At 40.0% G+C, this 16,372-nt stretch overlaps 1 protein-coding gene across 2 annotated transcripts; it reads left to right on the top strand.

The window, feature by feature from the left end:
• Positions 1–6,746: 6,746 nt before the first annotated feature.
• LOC119658597 (probable 2-oxoglutarate dehydrogenase E1 component DHKTD1 homolog, mitochondrial) lies at positions 6,747–16,004 on the top strand. Of its 2 annotated transcripts, XM_038066065.1 has the most exons (16): positions 6,747–7,006; positions 7,094–7,301; positions 10,415–10,538; positions 10,597–10,765; positions 10,837–11,056; positions 11,117–11,278; positions 11,342–11,415; positions 11,540–11,875; positions 11,934–12,091; positions 12,390–12,525; positions 14,040–14,171; positions 14,267–14,684; positions 14,921–15,244; positions 15,414–15,602; positions 15,691–15,776; positions 15,866–16,004. In XM_038066065.1, exons 2-16 carry the CDS (start codon positions 7,145–7,147, stop codon positions 15,968–15,970), a joined length of 2,790 nt encoding a protein of 929 aa, XP_037921993.1. In that variant the 5' UTR covers positions 6,747–7,006; positions 7,094–7,144; the 3' UTR covers positions 15,971–16,004. The 2 variants fall into 2 exon arrangements, with proteins under 2 accessions (XP_037921993.1, XP_037921992.1); XM_038066064.1 differs by having other exon boundaries at positions 6,747–7,301.
• The last annotated feature ends 368 nt before the right edge of the window (positions 16,005–16,372 follow it).

The raw sequence follows: 16,372 nt of genomic DNA, 5'->3' as shown, positions 1-16,372 counted from the left end.
CGCAGTCCCAACGAACCGGACATTTGATACTTGAAAAGGGCCGAAGTACCGAAAGGATAACAAGAAAACCCATTCATCCTAATAAGATGGTGATATCTCGATTACGAGGAGCGGAAGAAAGCTCCAGAAATAATAACTTGTTTGCAAAAATAAAATTTATTTGTTTAAGTTCTACTAAGACTTTACAAGCATCGGAAACTAACCTTTGGTTTAATACTTATCTTTATTTCATTATTGATTTTTATTAATTTTATCTATATTTATTCGTATTTCATGACAGATAAAACCAGACATGAGTTTCATTATCTTCACAATCAATATCTTGCAAGTGATAAGCCCAAAACAACATTTACTTTCCGAATACAAACAGATCAGATCGTCCTCATAAAAGTATTCAATGAGCGAAAAATTTCGATGTGCCTTTTTCATTCCATACTCGTAAAAATTGAAAGCCAGATTCGATCCTTTTTTCATATATGAGCAAAATATATAATTTTAATTGAATGAATTTCTCTTTGACTCAATTTTATTTTCAGTGACAATTTCCATTGAATTTATAAAAGTAATTTCGCAAATAATGATTGTTACATGAAAGCGTGCATCCGTTTCAATCCACGGAAAATATTACGAAATAAAATTAATTTTTCGAATTATATTGTATGAAAACTGTAACAATAGCTTAATCAGTTCATACTATAAAATATTAAAACTTTTTCTGTTGGGACTATGTTTACCATATGTTGCAGCAATTTCGGAAAAAACGAAAGGTAAACGTGAAAAGTGGAAGAGGAAACAATGAGAGAAGATACATGAAAAATTGATATTATTGACGGTTTCAGTCGTAATATTGGTTGAAAATTAAGCGAAATTGGAGGAAATAGAGTAAATTTATGAGTGTTGATATTGGAATACTTTTATTAGTGCTTCAAGCATGAATGGTTTTGTGTTTTATATGTGAGAATACTTCGTTATAGGACAATTCCATTTGTCACATGAATAGTGTATATGCATTGATGCCCGACTACTAGGATAGTGAATTAACACGAAACAGGCATTTTTGACCCACTATAACTCTGTTAATAATAGTGCCGGAAATCTCCGGAATGAAATTGCATGATTCGCTGCAGAATGCTACGATAGCCACATACCCATCTATGGTCATATTGGATTGATTTAAGTACTGAGGAAAAGAGTAAGTAGCTCTCGAAATACGTATTTACTAACTATTAAAATATATTGTAGTAGGAGCAAGCTACCTAGTTTTATTTTCATCCATAGTAGTCAAAGTATTATAGCATGATTGTGGTCAGAGAATAGAAGAATAGCGCTCCGCTTTTAGAATTCGTAGAACCCCACGAGTAAAATATTGAATAAAGGGTTAGGTGTTCCTCTCATGAAGGGTGCTGTAAAGCTTGGCCAATAGCTTTATTTTCAGAATTTTTGTTGATTTTCAAAATGTACTGTAAAATATTTGATTTAATAAGGAGAACCACGGGCACCGTCAAGATATTCATTACCTGAAAATAAATGTGCCTCAGCCCATGCAATGAAACACAATAATTGCACCAGAACATCAAAAATACCATTCAACTCCCAACTCCCTCAAGACCCCGATGTATAGCAAAAACCCTCTTACACTCGTACTTTCCAAGATCGTTACATTTGCACGAAAAACACCATGAACGCTATTCTGTAATGAAAAACCAGTAAAACAAAAAGCACGTAACAAAAATTACGTGGTAAATTCCAGCAATAAATTTAAATGCCCATGAAGCCACAATATGTTGTTCTCTTCAGAATTTTTATCCCAGAAAAGCACATATTCGACTGTGATACAGAACATGTGGGGATACAATATTATAATAGGCCCCGCAGGAGTGACGGGAAATAAATTTGAGTATCATACATGCATGAAATGATCATGTAATCCCTAGTCAATTCTGTGAAAATGGGCGCTAGTTAAAATTTTAAAACCGCTTAATGGAATCAATTACGTCCTATATAGTCTGATATAATTCTCATTAAAGCAACCGAACAAGGACATGCAGCTGTAGATGAATTTTTCAGGCTGCAGTTGCTCATTAATTCACATTACATGCTCCGTAATAATCAAGACAGAGAGGATTCAAAATGTGAATTTTTCGCTGTGAGATTTAATGATGCAGACCAGATGTTTTTTCCCTTGTTTTTCGAAGTAAGTGTTAGTACATAGAAAAGCATTATTCCTACTGTCTCCCTGTGCTGTTTTTCATATTGTTGCTTATTTTTGGAAAAGTCAATAGAATTGCTTCAAATGATAGATAAGGAGCCTTGTTGACATTGTGTACTGTACTGTCGCACATATATGTACATCTCCATACCTCAATATCCGGAAGTTGCCTAGAGTTATTGGAATTCGTAGAGTTGGATAGAATAATTAAATATACAATTTTCTGAATTTTATTTCACCCTTCATATTTTTTTAATTTAATATACTCGGTCGAAGGATGCCCTGAACATTCAAAATATGATGAAAATTCTGCAAAGAGCAAAGATAATAAAAAAAAAACAGATAAGCGATAATAATAATAAAAATCGATGGTGTGACAATCCAATTGGATCTAGTTCTTGAAGTGCATTAGCGCACTTCATTCAAGACCGTGACGCTAACTACAGGATTACAGTACCCTGCGGAAGGCATTGTGATCAGCTCACTCACAGCGGAATCTTTCAAGTTGACACAACGCAGGGGTGACATGCAGCTGTTCAACATAATTGCAATAATTGACATCTCTACTCATTCTAGCAACTACAAACCTTAGAAGCCTTGGAAAAAATAATCTTATCGACAAAGGTTTCCAAAGGTTTTGTGAGAAGGCACTTTGAGCCACAGCCTTAACAACAGGGCACCGACTCTATTGCGCAAATACTAAGGCACGAATAAAATAAAAGTGAGAAAGACCGAGAGGAATGACAAAATGAAACTGCAAAGTGGTAGGAGAAAAAAAGGAACTTGGAAAACAACTGAATGAAACTGCGAGAAACCACCCCTGGGACTCACCAACGCATGCGAAGAAGGTCAAAATGATAAAAGGAACACATTTAGAATATAGGAAAACGCGGAAAATTTGGCATTCTCATAGCGCGTAGAAGGTATTAGAGTCAAATTTTCAGAGGTCCTAAAAAATTTATTAGTTCCGGCCTTGAGCACTTTATTGCAAAAGCTACAAGTTTTTCCGACCTTTGATAAACTATGAAGGATTTTCAGAATGCCAAGTATCTTTTATTCAATGCTGTATTTCTGCATTTGCACTGTGGGACTGATGTTACTAAATTTCTGTAACGTTTATTATGTCAAATATATTCCCAAGGTCGACTAGGTCCAGTTTCCTAAATCCGCAATTGACAATAAACATTCCTAGTACGCAAGTCTCGGTTAACTAGGTTAATCTATTATATTTGCAACTTCTTCAAAATACTGAACGTTCAAAAAATGTGATGCGTGCATGTTATTTTTTATACAAATATTTTATCAATTTAAACAACTTCCGCTTGCAACGAATGGTTAGCTCTCCCATTAGGTGCATTCACATGTGGATGTAGAGACGTTTATCCTTTATCAGTTTTTGGGAGTAGGCAAGCAAGTTCCCGATCCTCGGAAATCCTCGGCAGTGCTAGATACCTTGATTGCTGTGGTATCTAATTCTGCCATTGCATCATGCCCTAGAACACCGAAAACCAAGGCGCAGTGGGTGACAGCAACCGCGCCTGAGCAGAGGGGAGTACTTTAACTTGATCTATTGGATTAGAACGCGGGCACGCGCAGAGACTTATCACGAACTCCGTCGAGCGGAGAAGCGACTTCACAGACGGAAAAAGGAAGCCTGGGAGAACCAACAAGTCTGTGAACTAGAAAAGTACAGGGAGCAACCGCACCAGGCGCGGAAGTTTTACCAACAAGTCAGCAGGATGAAGCCTTATACACCTCGATGCTCATCCTGCCGAGACAAAGAGGGAAATCTGATTTCCGACAGAATGGGCATATTAGAGCGATGGGTTGAGTACTTTGATGAGCTACTGAACAACCAGAACATCGGCGAGTTGGAGGTCCCGCCAACTGAAGACGGCGGACAAATACTGCCACCACCAAGTTAAGGAGAAACAGTCCGTGCAATTCATCGGCTAAAAAATCATAAGTCGCCAGGAGCCGATGGAATTACAGCCGAATTGGTTAAATATGGAGGCGACCAGTTACACCAAGTGGTTCATCAACTTGTGCTCAAGGTATGGGACAGCGAATCAATGCCTGACGATTGGCAGCGAGGCATAATCTGTCTCATACATAAAAAGGGAGATATCACACAGTGCAGCAATTATAGAGGTATCACGTTGCTGAGTACCATCTATAAGATATTCTTCACTATCTTGCTAGGCCGGATAGCCCCATACGCCCAGAACATCATTGGCCCATACCAAAGAGGCTTCACTCCAGGCAAATCAGCAACAGATCAGATTTTCTCTCTGCGGCAGGCGATGGAAAAACTGTTGGAATATGGACAACAGTTGCACCATCTGTTCATCGTCTTTAAAGCCGCCTATGATAGCATAGCCAGGGTAAAACTGTACACGGCCATGAGAGAATTCGGTATCCCGACGAAATTAATAAGACTGACTAGGCTGACCCTGACCAATGTGCGAGGCCAGATAAAAGCAGCAGGATCACTCTCAAGACCATTCGACATCAACAACGGTCTACGACAAGGGGATGCGCTATCATGCGTCCTCTTTAACCTGGCCCTCGAGAAGGTGATCCGTGATGCTGAGGTGAATGCAAGAGGTACGATCCTCTTCAAGTCCACCCAACTACTGGCCTATGCTGACGATATCGACATCATGGGAAGAACCACCCGAGACGTTCAAACTGCCTTCATCCAGATCGAGCAGGCGGCGCGAGATCTTGGGCTGCACATCAATGAAGGCAAGACAAAATACATGGTGGCAACGTCAGCACCGAAGACGAATCAACCAACAACATCAAACCGCACTGGTCAAACACAAGCACGAACAAGAATAAGGATAGGGGAATACAACTTTGAGACCGTTGACAATTTCTCCTATCTAGGGTCGAAAATCACAACCGATAACAACTACGATGATGAAATCCGCGCACGGTTGTTGTCAGCCAACAGAGCCTACTTCAGCTTACAAAGACTGTTCCGCTCGAAACGTCTCACCATAGGGTCAAAGCTCTTACTGTACAAGACTATGATCTTGCCAGTCCTCATGTATTCCTCGGAAACTTGGGTTCTTAGCAAGAAAAATTGCGAACTTTTGGCCGCGTTCGAGAGAAGAATCCTCCGAAGAATTTTTGGCCCCCTGCATGAGGATGGACGATTCCGTAGCCTACACAATGACGAAATCTATGAGCGATACCATGACCGTCCGGTTGTGGATAAAATCCGGCTCAATAGGTTACGGTGGGCGGGTCACTTAATCCGTATGGATGAAGATGATCCCACCCGGAAAGTCTATAAGGGCAATATCTATGGTAGGAAAAGAAGACGAGGCAGACCCTGCCTAAGATGGAGCGATGGCGTGGGCCAGGACGCCAGACAGCTTTTAGGGATATCGAATTGGTGGACCTCGGCGCAAAACCGGGATATCTGGAGTTCCTTATTAAGGCAGGCCTAGACCGGATACCGGTTGTTGCGCCGTTGATGATGATGATGATGATTGGAGAGGACCTCATGCATTTTTTTAGATCTGATTCAATACCAATTGCGATGATGTAGACAAGTGGAATTTGGCTATACCAGGTCGTACGGCACACTTTCTAGTGTGTGCGTAATCTGCGGGGAATTCCATAAAACAGTTCTATGCACCAAAAATAAAACAGACGCTACAATCAAAAAATGCAGTCACTATCGACAAAACCATATTGCCAATAATAGAGGATACGAAGTGAATATAGCCCTCAAGCGAAACACGCTGCCTGTTCAAAGATGGGAGCAACACCAAATTAACTCTGTGGCTAAAACACAAACTCTGGCTAGCTCCGTTAACCTACCAGCCTCATCTATTCCTCCTGAAGTACGATTTGCAGATATAGTGAAAACCAAGGCCAAGACGAATTTGTCCCTGAATCAAGAACTATCTTCGATGGACGTTTGACATCGACATCTTTCGACATCGATGAAATGTTTGAACGTTTCAACAAAATTCTACTGGAAGCCGCTTCTATAGCAATACCAAATACTTCCAAGAGAGCCAAATTCAAAGAAGTCTGTTCGTCGACAATTTTAAAACTTTTGCGCGATGAAAGAAAGTACGTAGGGAATGGTAATTACATAGGTCTCCCCAAGCAAGAAACAGACTCAATGAAACCACAAAACAGCTTAAATCAGCGCCTATGGAGGATCAGGAGACTGACATTCACCGATTCTTGGACGGACTGTTTGCTTATGCATCCAGTGACTGTTCATTGTAGAAAGCTGCTAAAAAGATTAGTAAGCTAGGCGAACTAAGATAAATTTAATTAAACGCATGTGCTGATAAAGGTGAACACCCAACCACTAAGATTCTCCCACTCCTGGCTCAGCATGTTTCATCAACGATCCAATTAAGGACTCCTGGCGCCCATATTCAAACATATATGAAAAACAATTCAATAATCTTCCCATTATCATCCCAGGAGATATGAAACCTTATATAACTGATAATATTCGCGCAAACATAACAATCAGCACCCTCATTACTTATCAGTCAATCATTAACGTCGCCGTGGTGGTCTCTTGAAAAAATCTCGGCTCAGTTCAAGTCACTCCTTCATTGAGATCGTGCTAACTTTCACTAATAATTCCACTTTAAAACGCATCGTCGTTAGCATATTCTAGTCTGCCAGTGTTCATTCGTTTATTTTTTGTTAATTCTAATATTACACTCCCACAGTGGAATATCTCTTCCATCAACATTTGTAATGTTTCCATAAAGTGTGTGCGCTAGTTCTACAACGGCTCTATTAACACAAGTATTTCCACTCGATATTGCTCAAATCACTTAAGTTTTCCCGTATTTGCATAAATGTAGTGGAAAATAGTCCGCAAATTGTTTTCAGAGAAGTTCACATTTGTTCGCTCCCCACGAATCTATTTACTCGTTCGTCAAAATGCTCTTGCCGAATTGCGTCAATATCTCAAAGTTGGTTTTGGGAGTATCAACGCGCTCACCGAATTTTCTGCTACAACAAAAGTTAGCGCAGCGCTCCTATCATAGCGAGAAGGGGGTTTATGGATACCGGCCACTTCCCAAACGAGAGTTTAAAAGTAAGTAAGACTATAATAAAGTGGATAGTGAAGTTATTAAAAACTAGGTACAGCAGTCTAAAAATAATTGAATGTAATATGAAACATTATACGAGTATCTGTACAAATAGTATGATTTTCTACTTCAGCTCTAAAGTTGTTGATAAGGCGAGGATGAAGCCACGCTGTTTAAAGCACTCAAATTCGTCTCTTCTTTAATCTTATCTATGATGCCGTGACATCCACATGGCATTCAATTTGCGTGGAAAGATACTCTGGGAAGAAGATTTATACAAGAATGATAATTGCAATGCTTTTTATAGTTTTAAAAGCTCATACAACAAAAAAGCTCTCGAAACCAAACCAAGATTTTGTAGCGGGGAAAGGTATATTTCTTAAAAATTCTAAAATCGTTGATTTTAGAAAAACTTAAAGAGATAATACGTATTAATATACTAGAGAAAAGGATCGTTAGTCCTTCACTGTTCCTGTTCTGTTGACTTAGGAAGTTGAAAGGATGAAATTTCATTTGAAAGTCACAGGGATCTGACTCCATATTCCTGAACACACTTGTCGGCCTGAAAGAGAATTAAAAAATCAATCCAATCAACTCAAGTTGTAACTTCATTGGTTGATGGGTCTTACAGCCCTTATATGTACTAGCCTTTTATATCATATGGTACTCTGGGCAAGAAATTTTCTCTTCAGGGGCCGTAATTGGCTGCGGTCTCATTTTCACTTGCAATTTCCTGTTGAATGAGAACATCTGTATTTCCCATTTCCGCACTAGATTTTTCTGTGCTATGCAACTTACGAATATACTACTGTGATCCGTTTTCAGCCTAGTTCCAACTTTACATTTTCGGAATCTAATATTTATGGCTGAGCCCAGAATTTAGTTTATTTCTTAGCTTTATACTTCGTTTAGCAGAGTTGCTACCTCCTCTTAATGAGGACGTCGTTTTGTAGTGAAAGTTGTAGTAAGGATGTTTATCGGCAGATAGGAGCCGTAAACAGCAATGCTGCTTTAGTCCTCGCGATAATGCAGGTTAAAGGGTAGTATAGTAGTATAGTGATATCAGAATTATACTTGGAGATTTCAGCAGTCAAGTAGGGACGGAGCCCGTATTCAGACGCCCATAGCTTACATAGGGATACCAATCATAACGGACTGCGGATTATTCAGTTAGCAGTATCGCACGAAATGGTTGTTGGAAGTTGGTGGTGGTTTGCGCGGAAAGCGTTCCACAACCATACGTGGGCCTCTCCAGACGGGACCACTTTCAACGAAATTGACTACGTGCTGATCGAATGCTGCCACCTCTCAGCCTTGATGAATGTCAGAACTTATAGGCTTGGATTACTATCTCATTGGCATAGTGCTCCGAACCCGAAGTACAACACCACCTACAATTCCCTCTAACAATCAGGTGAGGGTGAATACTGAATCCATTCACAACACAGCCCTCTGTAACACCTATAAGGGGATATATGGATGGCCTAATAGATGTCCTGGAGATGACGCCTCAACAAATGATCTTCACAACCACCTGAAGAACGTTATCCCTGATGCGGTCGCAAACATACTTGGCCCCAGCTGCAAGAAAAGTCGGAACGGCTGGTTCGACGATGAATGTAAGCTAGCAACCGAATGGAAGAATGCTGCATACCGAGTAATGTTGCATTCTCAAAAAACGTGGGCACACGCAGAGACTTAACTAGTCAACAACAGGATAAAGACTTATACACCTCGATGCTCGTCCTGCCGAAATAAAGAGGGAAATATGATTTCCGACAGAATGGGCATATTGGAGCGATGAGTTGAGTATTTTGATGAGTTGACGACAACAACCAAAATATCAGCGAGTTAAAAGTCCTACCAACTGAAGACGATGGACAAATGCTGCCACCACCAAGCATAGAAGAAACAGTCCGTGCAATTCATCGGCTTAAAAATCATAAGTCGCCAGGAGCCGATGGAATTACAGCCGAATTGGTTAAATATGTAGGCGACCAATTACACCAAGTGGCTCATCAACTGATGCTCAAGGTGTGGATAGGCGAATCCTGGCGACTGGCAACCAAAGAGGCTTCATCCCAGGCAAATTAGCAAGAGATCAGATTTTCTCCCTGCGGTAAGCGAAGGAAAAACTGCTGGAATATGGTTAGTTGCACCATCTTTTCATCACAGCCATGAGAGAATTCGGTATTCCGACGAAATTGATAAGACTAACTAAGCTGACTCTGACCAATGCTCGAGACCATTCCAAGGGGATGCCCTACTATGCATCCTCTTTAACCTGGCCCTGGAGAAAGTGATTCGCAATTCACATGTAAATACGAGAGGCACCATCCTCTTCAAGTTCACCCAACTACTAGTCTACGCTGACGATACTGACATTATGGGGTCTATCACTGCCCCAAGATATTGTATTGTAGGCTTTGATTTTCCTTCTATTTTGAAGGCATCCTTCTCTTTTCTCCTTACACCAATTCGTTAAACTGTCTCTAACTTATGGTCCACTAGTTCCTAACCAAACCATTCATTGGCTGTCCACTCTACATCGACCTTGTGCAGGAAAGTTGTGACGACATGTGCAGGAAAGTTCCTATATATATATTTACCGGATGAACGTTCCTCTAAAAAAGACATCCTGTCTCAGAGCAAAATAGAATACTACATAGTAATTCCGTACAGCTAATTTTTCGCGACATTATTTTCTCTTAAGGTTAGCCATAACCCTCTACCCTACGACTTTTCTCAGCTTTTTCTTTGGCGCCTTGTATGTATGTATTGGCCCACCAATCGCTACACAAACATCATGTTTTTGGTCTAAAAAATTCAACTTTTAACCTACTGTTTGTAACCCGCCTGTCTATTCATAGAAACAGTACATATCCTGCTTATAGTCGTACTTCTACTTTACATGAACATTTCTCGTAGTAGAGTGTCCATTAAATTAGATCTCCATTTTACCCGTTTTTCATCGATTTCTACGAAGTCACACTGGATAGTGTTTTCTAAGGAGGTTATACCCCAAAGAAGATGCCCTCCGAAGGAAGTGATATCACAAAGAAGCTCGTTCCTATCATCATCGCCATACCACAACGATATCTAACATAAATCCGAATAGTTTCAGATGAAAAACTCTCAGCACGCAACAGTCAACCTGACATCGTTCGCTGGGTCGAAGGTTTTCGCAAGCATGGACATCGGCTAGCATCAATTGATCCTGTAAATTTTAAAAAACTTGAAACGTACTCTCTACACAGATGAAAAAATACATCGACAAAATTTATCATGAAACTATTTCAGATCAGTTGATGAGCTATCTCCTGCATTCTATGGATTACAATCAGACACAAAAGCAGATCTGTCAGGCATTGCAGACGCCTTGAGTGGTACAAAAACCATAGCGGAGATAGAAGAGTTGCTGAAAAAAGTCTATTGTGGCCCGATAAGTGCAGAATTTTCGTTTATTCAGGTAAATAAGAGAAGCTTCTTCTTTTTCAAAACAATTTAAGGGCTAATAGTAATCAAATTGCCACACAACAGAACCTCGAAGAGCGGGAGTGGCTTGCAGCTCGCTTTGAGGCTTTAAACGATCAGTACGTGGAAAACAAGACTAAAAAAGAATTCTTAGAAATTCTGCTGAAGAATCAGCTTTTTGACAATTTTTTGGCTGTGAAATTTCCGACTGTAAAGCGATATGGAGGCGAGGGTGCTGAAGGGTCGATGGTGTTTTACAAACAACTATTGGAATCCGCTGTTGAAGGTATACTGTTCAATTGCAAGCGTGCGATAAAAGATCAACCTATCCTATTTTTATTTTCAGATGAACTTCAAAATATAGTCATCGGAATGCAGCATCGAGGACGTCTTAATCTTCTTACGACTACGTTTCAAGTTCCTCCAGTGAAGCTATTCCACAAGCTTCAAGGAAATTCTGAGTTTCCAGATGATGTTAAAGCCATGAGTGATGTCATAATGCATTACCGTAAGATTTGATCTGGTTCGATAATAAAGTTATCTTCTTTAAAATAATTTACTTTATAATCAGACGTTAGCGATGATATTACTGTAAACGGAAAATCGATCCATGTAAATATTCTACGAAATCCGTCTCACTTAGAGGTATGTAGGATGAATTTTAATCTGCGATTATTCTTATTCCTTTCCTTAATTCTGTGCCCTCTGTCATCACTTCTATCTTTTTCTGTTATCCCTAAAACTATTCATCGATTTGCTATCTTTCAAGGTTGTTAATGCGGTCTCAATGGGGAAAACGCGCTCTAAGCAACAATCAATACGTGATGGTGCATACGGTGATGATGCTGCCAAAGATTTTTCAACAACGGTCCTCAATGTCCAAGTACATGGTGATGCAGCATTCACGGGTCAAGGAATCAATCAAGAATGTCTGATGACGGCCCGCGTACCTCATTTCAATGTGGGCGGTAGCATCCATTTAGTCGTCAATAATCAAGTAGGATTTACTACACCAGCTGATCGAGGACGATCCACTCGGTATGTAACCGATCTAGCTAAAAGTATTGATGCCCCCATATTCCATGTGAACGGAGATGATCCTGAGGTAACTTCTTCAGTTTAGTTTTTACTTTGATTACTAATATTCCATTCTATTATTCCAGAGTGTTTTCCTAGTCACAAAAGTAGCTTTCGACTATCAGCGAACCTTCCGTAAAGATGTCTTTATAGATTTGAATTGCTTCCGCAGATGGGGTCATAATGAGTTGGATGATCCTACTTTCACAAATCCAGCACTGTATTCGATTATCCATAATAGAAGGTAAGCCTCGTAGATCAATTTCATTTATTATAGCTGATAAATGAAACTGATATCGAAATGATAATGTTTTCCCTGATAAAACTCCATAATTTATTATTACTGGTTATAAATTGTATTTATTAGCCATTTTTCTTTTAAATAAAAAACAGTAGCAGATTATTCCGTTTTTCACCAAATTATATTTTTCCGAAATAATGCATTTGAGGCAGAAAAATAAAATTTAGCCACAAACGAGACAATTCTCTACTGTTTTTTATGCTTGTTTTAACCATATCAATATTTAAAAAATGTTCCACAGGTCGGTCCCAGACTTGTATGCTCAAAAACTGGTGGAAGAGAATGTTTTAGATGCCAAAGAAATTGAAGACATCAAAACCCAATATAACAAGTTCCTTAATGATGAATTAGAGTCAACTTCGACTTATACACAAAAGGTAAATATATCCCTAGGAACATACAAGCCCAAACTCGTTTCTCAATTAGGGATAAGCCCATACTTTTGAGCTATCGTGTCCTAGTTAGTTTTTAAATGGTGAAAGAAAAGCTGTGTCCATGTTGAAATGGTATTGAAACGCTCGTAAATCTCATCGGAGCGGCATGAAAATAATCCACCATCGCTACAGCTTATATGGAGTTTCTGTATCCTGATATATCTCCTCTAGCTGCCTCTATCTAACCACCGCGTCCTCTAATTTGAAAACCTCACAAGCGACCTACTATCTGCGTTGATTGAATCCTCTTATCTGTTACGTACGCAACAACGTTGGGCGCATACTCTGTTACGTTGTTACATAAGGCATTGCACCACCTTGACACCAACAGTGACCAAAGCTGTCAACCAACCAAACTTCCCTAACAGGCTTGCCAGTCATAAACACCGACTGCGCGAGATAATATATGGAACCGGACGGCACGACCTGGAGTTAACCTGAATGTCTAATAAGGGGAAAGACAAGCCCTGAGCTGATTCTGGTACCTACGCGACCAATGGCCCCCGTCTTCCTTTCCTTTCATGGGGGCAAGATGGCATTGTGATCCTGCGGCAGCCCATGCCAACCTAAATGTTCACACCTGCCTCTTCAAAAAACATAATGGGAGGAATCCTACGTTTTGTAAGGAATCGATCAAAATCGCAGACCTAAATCCCTCCCAGACTAGGGATGGGGTGACGGTACGGCCAGCCTCGCAACTTCGACTAGTCCAGTCAAAACTCAAAGTCACGATCCAAAGCAAACTCCCACAAAGTAAAAAAAACGCGACATTGAACTTTAATTTTAATATGTGGGCCAATGAGTCAATAATTGGAGTTGACTCCCCGGCAAACATTTAAAAGGTAGATCTCCTGAGCTTCGGATGGACAATCCAATGGTCCATTCTACTTCTTTCTACATCCTCCACTCAGGCACTTAGCGATAGTCTCAGGCGAATATGCAGAGGAACCCGTTGAAAAGCCCTGTTTTGAGCGTCAAGCTCGAAGTTACAAGAGGATGTTGACCTGGTGCAGAAAACCCTTCTAAGTTCGTTTAGGCATCAGAGTATTCGCAAGCGAAGGAAGCTCTGATCATAATACTATCAACCCCGGTGTGTGTAAACCCCAAAATTTCCGGAAATGCCACCTTTCGGGCCCCACGTTGGGCGCCAACTGTGTATTTTAACCATTGCATTTCAAATGTTCTTCCAGTTGACATAGTATATTCAAGTATACCCTCACATAATAGAGGCCAAACCTAATTTCTCTCGCCAATAGGATTTTTGTACACACACAGCCCCATGTCTTTTGCAGACACCACCAGGCAATCAATACTAATTTTTCCCAAGCAATCAATAGTCCCATTTGAATAAAGGACACAATTAGTGCTCTTTATCCTGTTCAAATTCTACTTCCTCTAGATAACTTAAAAACGTTCAACAATTTACAACTTTAATTTCCTTCTCTTCTAAATTTCAGCCATGTTACTACGAAAAGCAATGGAGTGGATTCGTTCAAGCTCCTAACTCGATTACAGTCTGGGACACAGGACTCGACTATTCATTATTGGCTTACATCGGCAACGCAAGTGTGCACTACCCACCAGACTTTGTAAGAATCTGTCTAATCACCTTCCAATATTTTATCTCCGCTCTTAGTAAGGACACATCCCCCATCTATAATTCTCTAATTTACCATTCACACAGAATATCCATCCGCACTTACTTAAAACTCATGTCAGTGGGCGCTTGAAGAAAATTCAACAGGGACAAAAGATAGATTGGGCCACAGCTGAAGCTTTAGCTATTGGGAGCCTCATGTACCAAGGACATAATGTACGGATAAGTGGCGAGGATGTTGGACGTGGTACATTCTCACATCGACATGTAATGCTTGTCGATCAGAAAACAAATGAAATGTTCATTCCACTCAACTCATTGAAGGGTGGTCTTGGTGGTAAATTGGAAATTGCAAACAGTATTTTGTCAGAGGAGGCAGTGTTGGGTTATGAATATGGAATGGCCATTGATAATCCAAATAATTTAATCATTTGGGAGGCGCAATTTGGTGACTTTCATAATGGCGCCCAGATTATTTTCGACACATTTATAGCAAGCGGTGAAAGTGAGTAATAACAATATTTTGACTCCTGGCATTTAACCTGCAAAGCCAGCGTAAAATCTAGCAACGTCCGTGTCGCTGACTTGTTGCCAACTTGTATGTTACAGCTGAGTTTCCATTTGTCGCTATTGATTTTAGATACTTTCAGACCGTCTTGCGTTGGCAACAGGTCGTTAGCAGGAGCGATACTAGATTTAATGCCGGTTTAAACCATATATCTATCCTTCCCCTAAATTCAGCTAAATGGATGGAATCAAACGGGCTAGTCGTCCTGCTGCCACACGGATATGATGGAGTAGCTTCTGAACACAGTTCGTGTCGTATTGAACGATTTCTTCAACTAACCGATTCACGAGAAACTGCTCCAGATGGTGATGACATTAATTTACACGTCATAAATCCTACAACTCCAGCACAGTACTATCACGCATTGCGGCGTCAAATCCTCCGTAATTTCCGTAAGCCGTTGATTGTCGTCGCACCCAAAGTCCTACTACGTCTATCAGATGCAACCTCGTCACATGACGACCTGGCACCTGGGACACATTTCAAAAATGTCATCGGTAATAATTTGTTATTCTTCATGTAGCGTAATAAATCCACAACATAAATCATATCATGACACTACCACCATATTGGTACCCTGTCGTGATGCCATTTTGATGTCCATATTTAATCAATTTTTTTTTATTTTTTTTTCCACTGTGCGTTTACAATTTTCATAACATTTAGGTGATGATATAGCAAACGTCCAAGACGTCCGTAAGGTGATTTTCTGTAGCGGCAAACATTATTACAATTTAAATAGCGAACGTTTAGCAAACAGAATAACAGATGTTGCCATTATTCGCTTGGAATCACTAGCACCATTTCCGATCAAGGAAATACAAACGGAAATTGCAAAATATAAAAATTGCAGAAGTATTTGAAATTCAGGCAAAACCCTCAACTGAAATTCATAAAATGGAATTTTCTTTTTTTCTCGGTTATTTCTTGTTGCCAATACTAGAATTCATTTGGAGTCAGGAGGAGGCAAGGAACATGGGAGCGTGGAGTTTTGTTCGACCTCGATTTGAATACTTAACAGGAAAGGCTGTGAGTAGAAGGACCGAACTGACAAATCTTTTTTTATACCTAAGACATAGAAAAATGTCATTATTTTTTTATTTTTTATGCCCTTTCAGATAATATACTCTGGACGTGAGGAAGCCCCAACTGCTGCCACAGGCATTGGCAAGGTGCATAGAATCGAAGCAGAGCAGGTTGCTAAGGAACCGTTTCAATTGTAAAACTGTATTTTTATAGAATACAATTTTAAAAGAGTATTTTTTTTTATTTTTTTCAAATATGTGTACATTGTACCTTAAGACATAAGGAAAAGGAGTCGTGATAGTCACAGCAACCTTCCCACAACTGAATTCTTAATTGCTTCGAATCAGTGCTCCCAGTCAATTGTGAACTTCGCCATGAAATTGCCTAACTCTCGACTCCATTCAAAACTACTGACCGAGAGAAATTGCAAATCCGATCCAGATAAGCCGACCCCACGATCGAACGAGAAAAGGGGTAAAAGGAAGAGATAGAAGACGCTTATTCTTCACTTCCTCAATCGAATCCATTGTTGTCTAGCCTTCTGGCTTTGCTGTTGCCCGATGATAGCATCCTCTTTAAAATAAACCCGGCTTTCACAG

Source organism: Hermetia illucens, chromosome 6 (genome assembly GCF_905115235.1).
Source record: "Hermetia illucens chromosome 6, iHerIll2.2.curated.20191125, whole genome shotgun sequence".
NCBI classification, from domain to species: Eukaryota; Metazoa; Arthropoda; class Insecta; order Diptera; family Stratiomyidae; genus Hermetia; species Hermetia illucens.
Note: the sequence above shows the minus strand (reverse complement) of the source record. Positions and strands in the feature narration are given on the sequence as shown.

Excerpts from the sequence above, each read along its gene's own strand:
- LOC119658597 (XM_038066065.1), top strand. The coding sequence starts at position 7,145 with ATGCTCTTGCCGAATTGCGTCAATATCTCAAAGTTGGTTTTGGGAGTA. Across the intron at positions 11,057-11,116 it reads ATTGGAATCCGCTGTTGAAG|ATGAACTTCAAAATATAGTC; the intron begins GTATACTGTTCA and ends TTTTATTTTCAG. Across the intron at positions 11,416-11,539 it reads GAAATCCGTCTCACTTAGAG|GTTGTTAATGCGGTCTCAAT; the intron begins GTATGTAGGATG and ends CTATCTTTCAAG.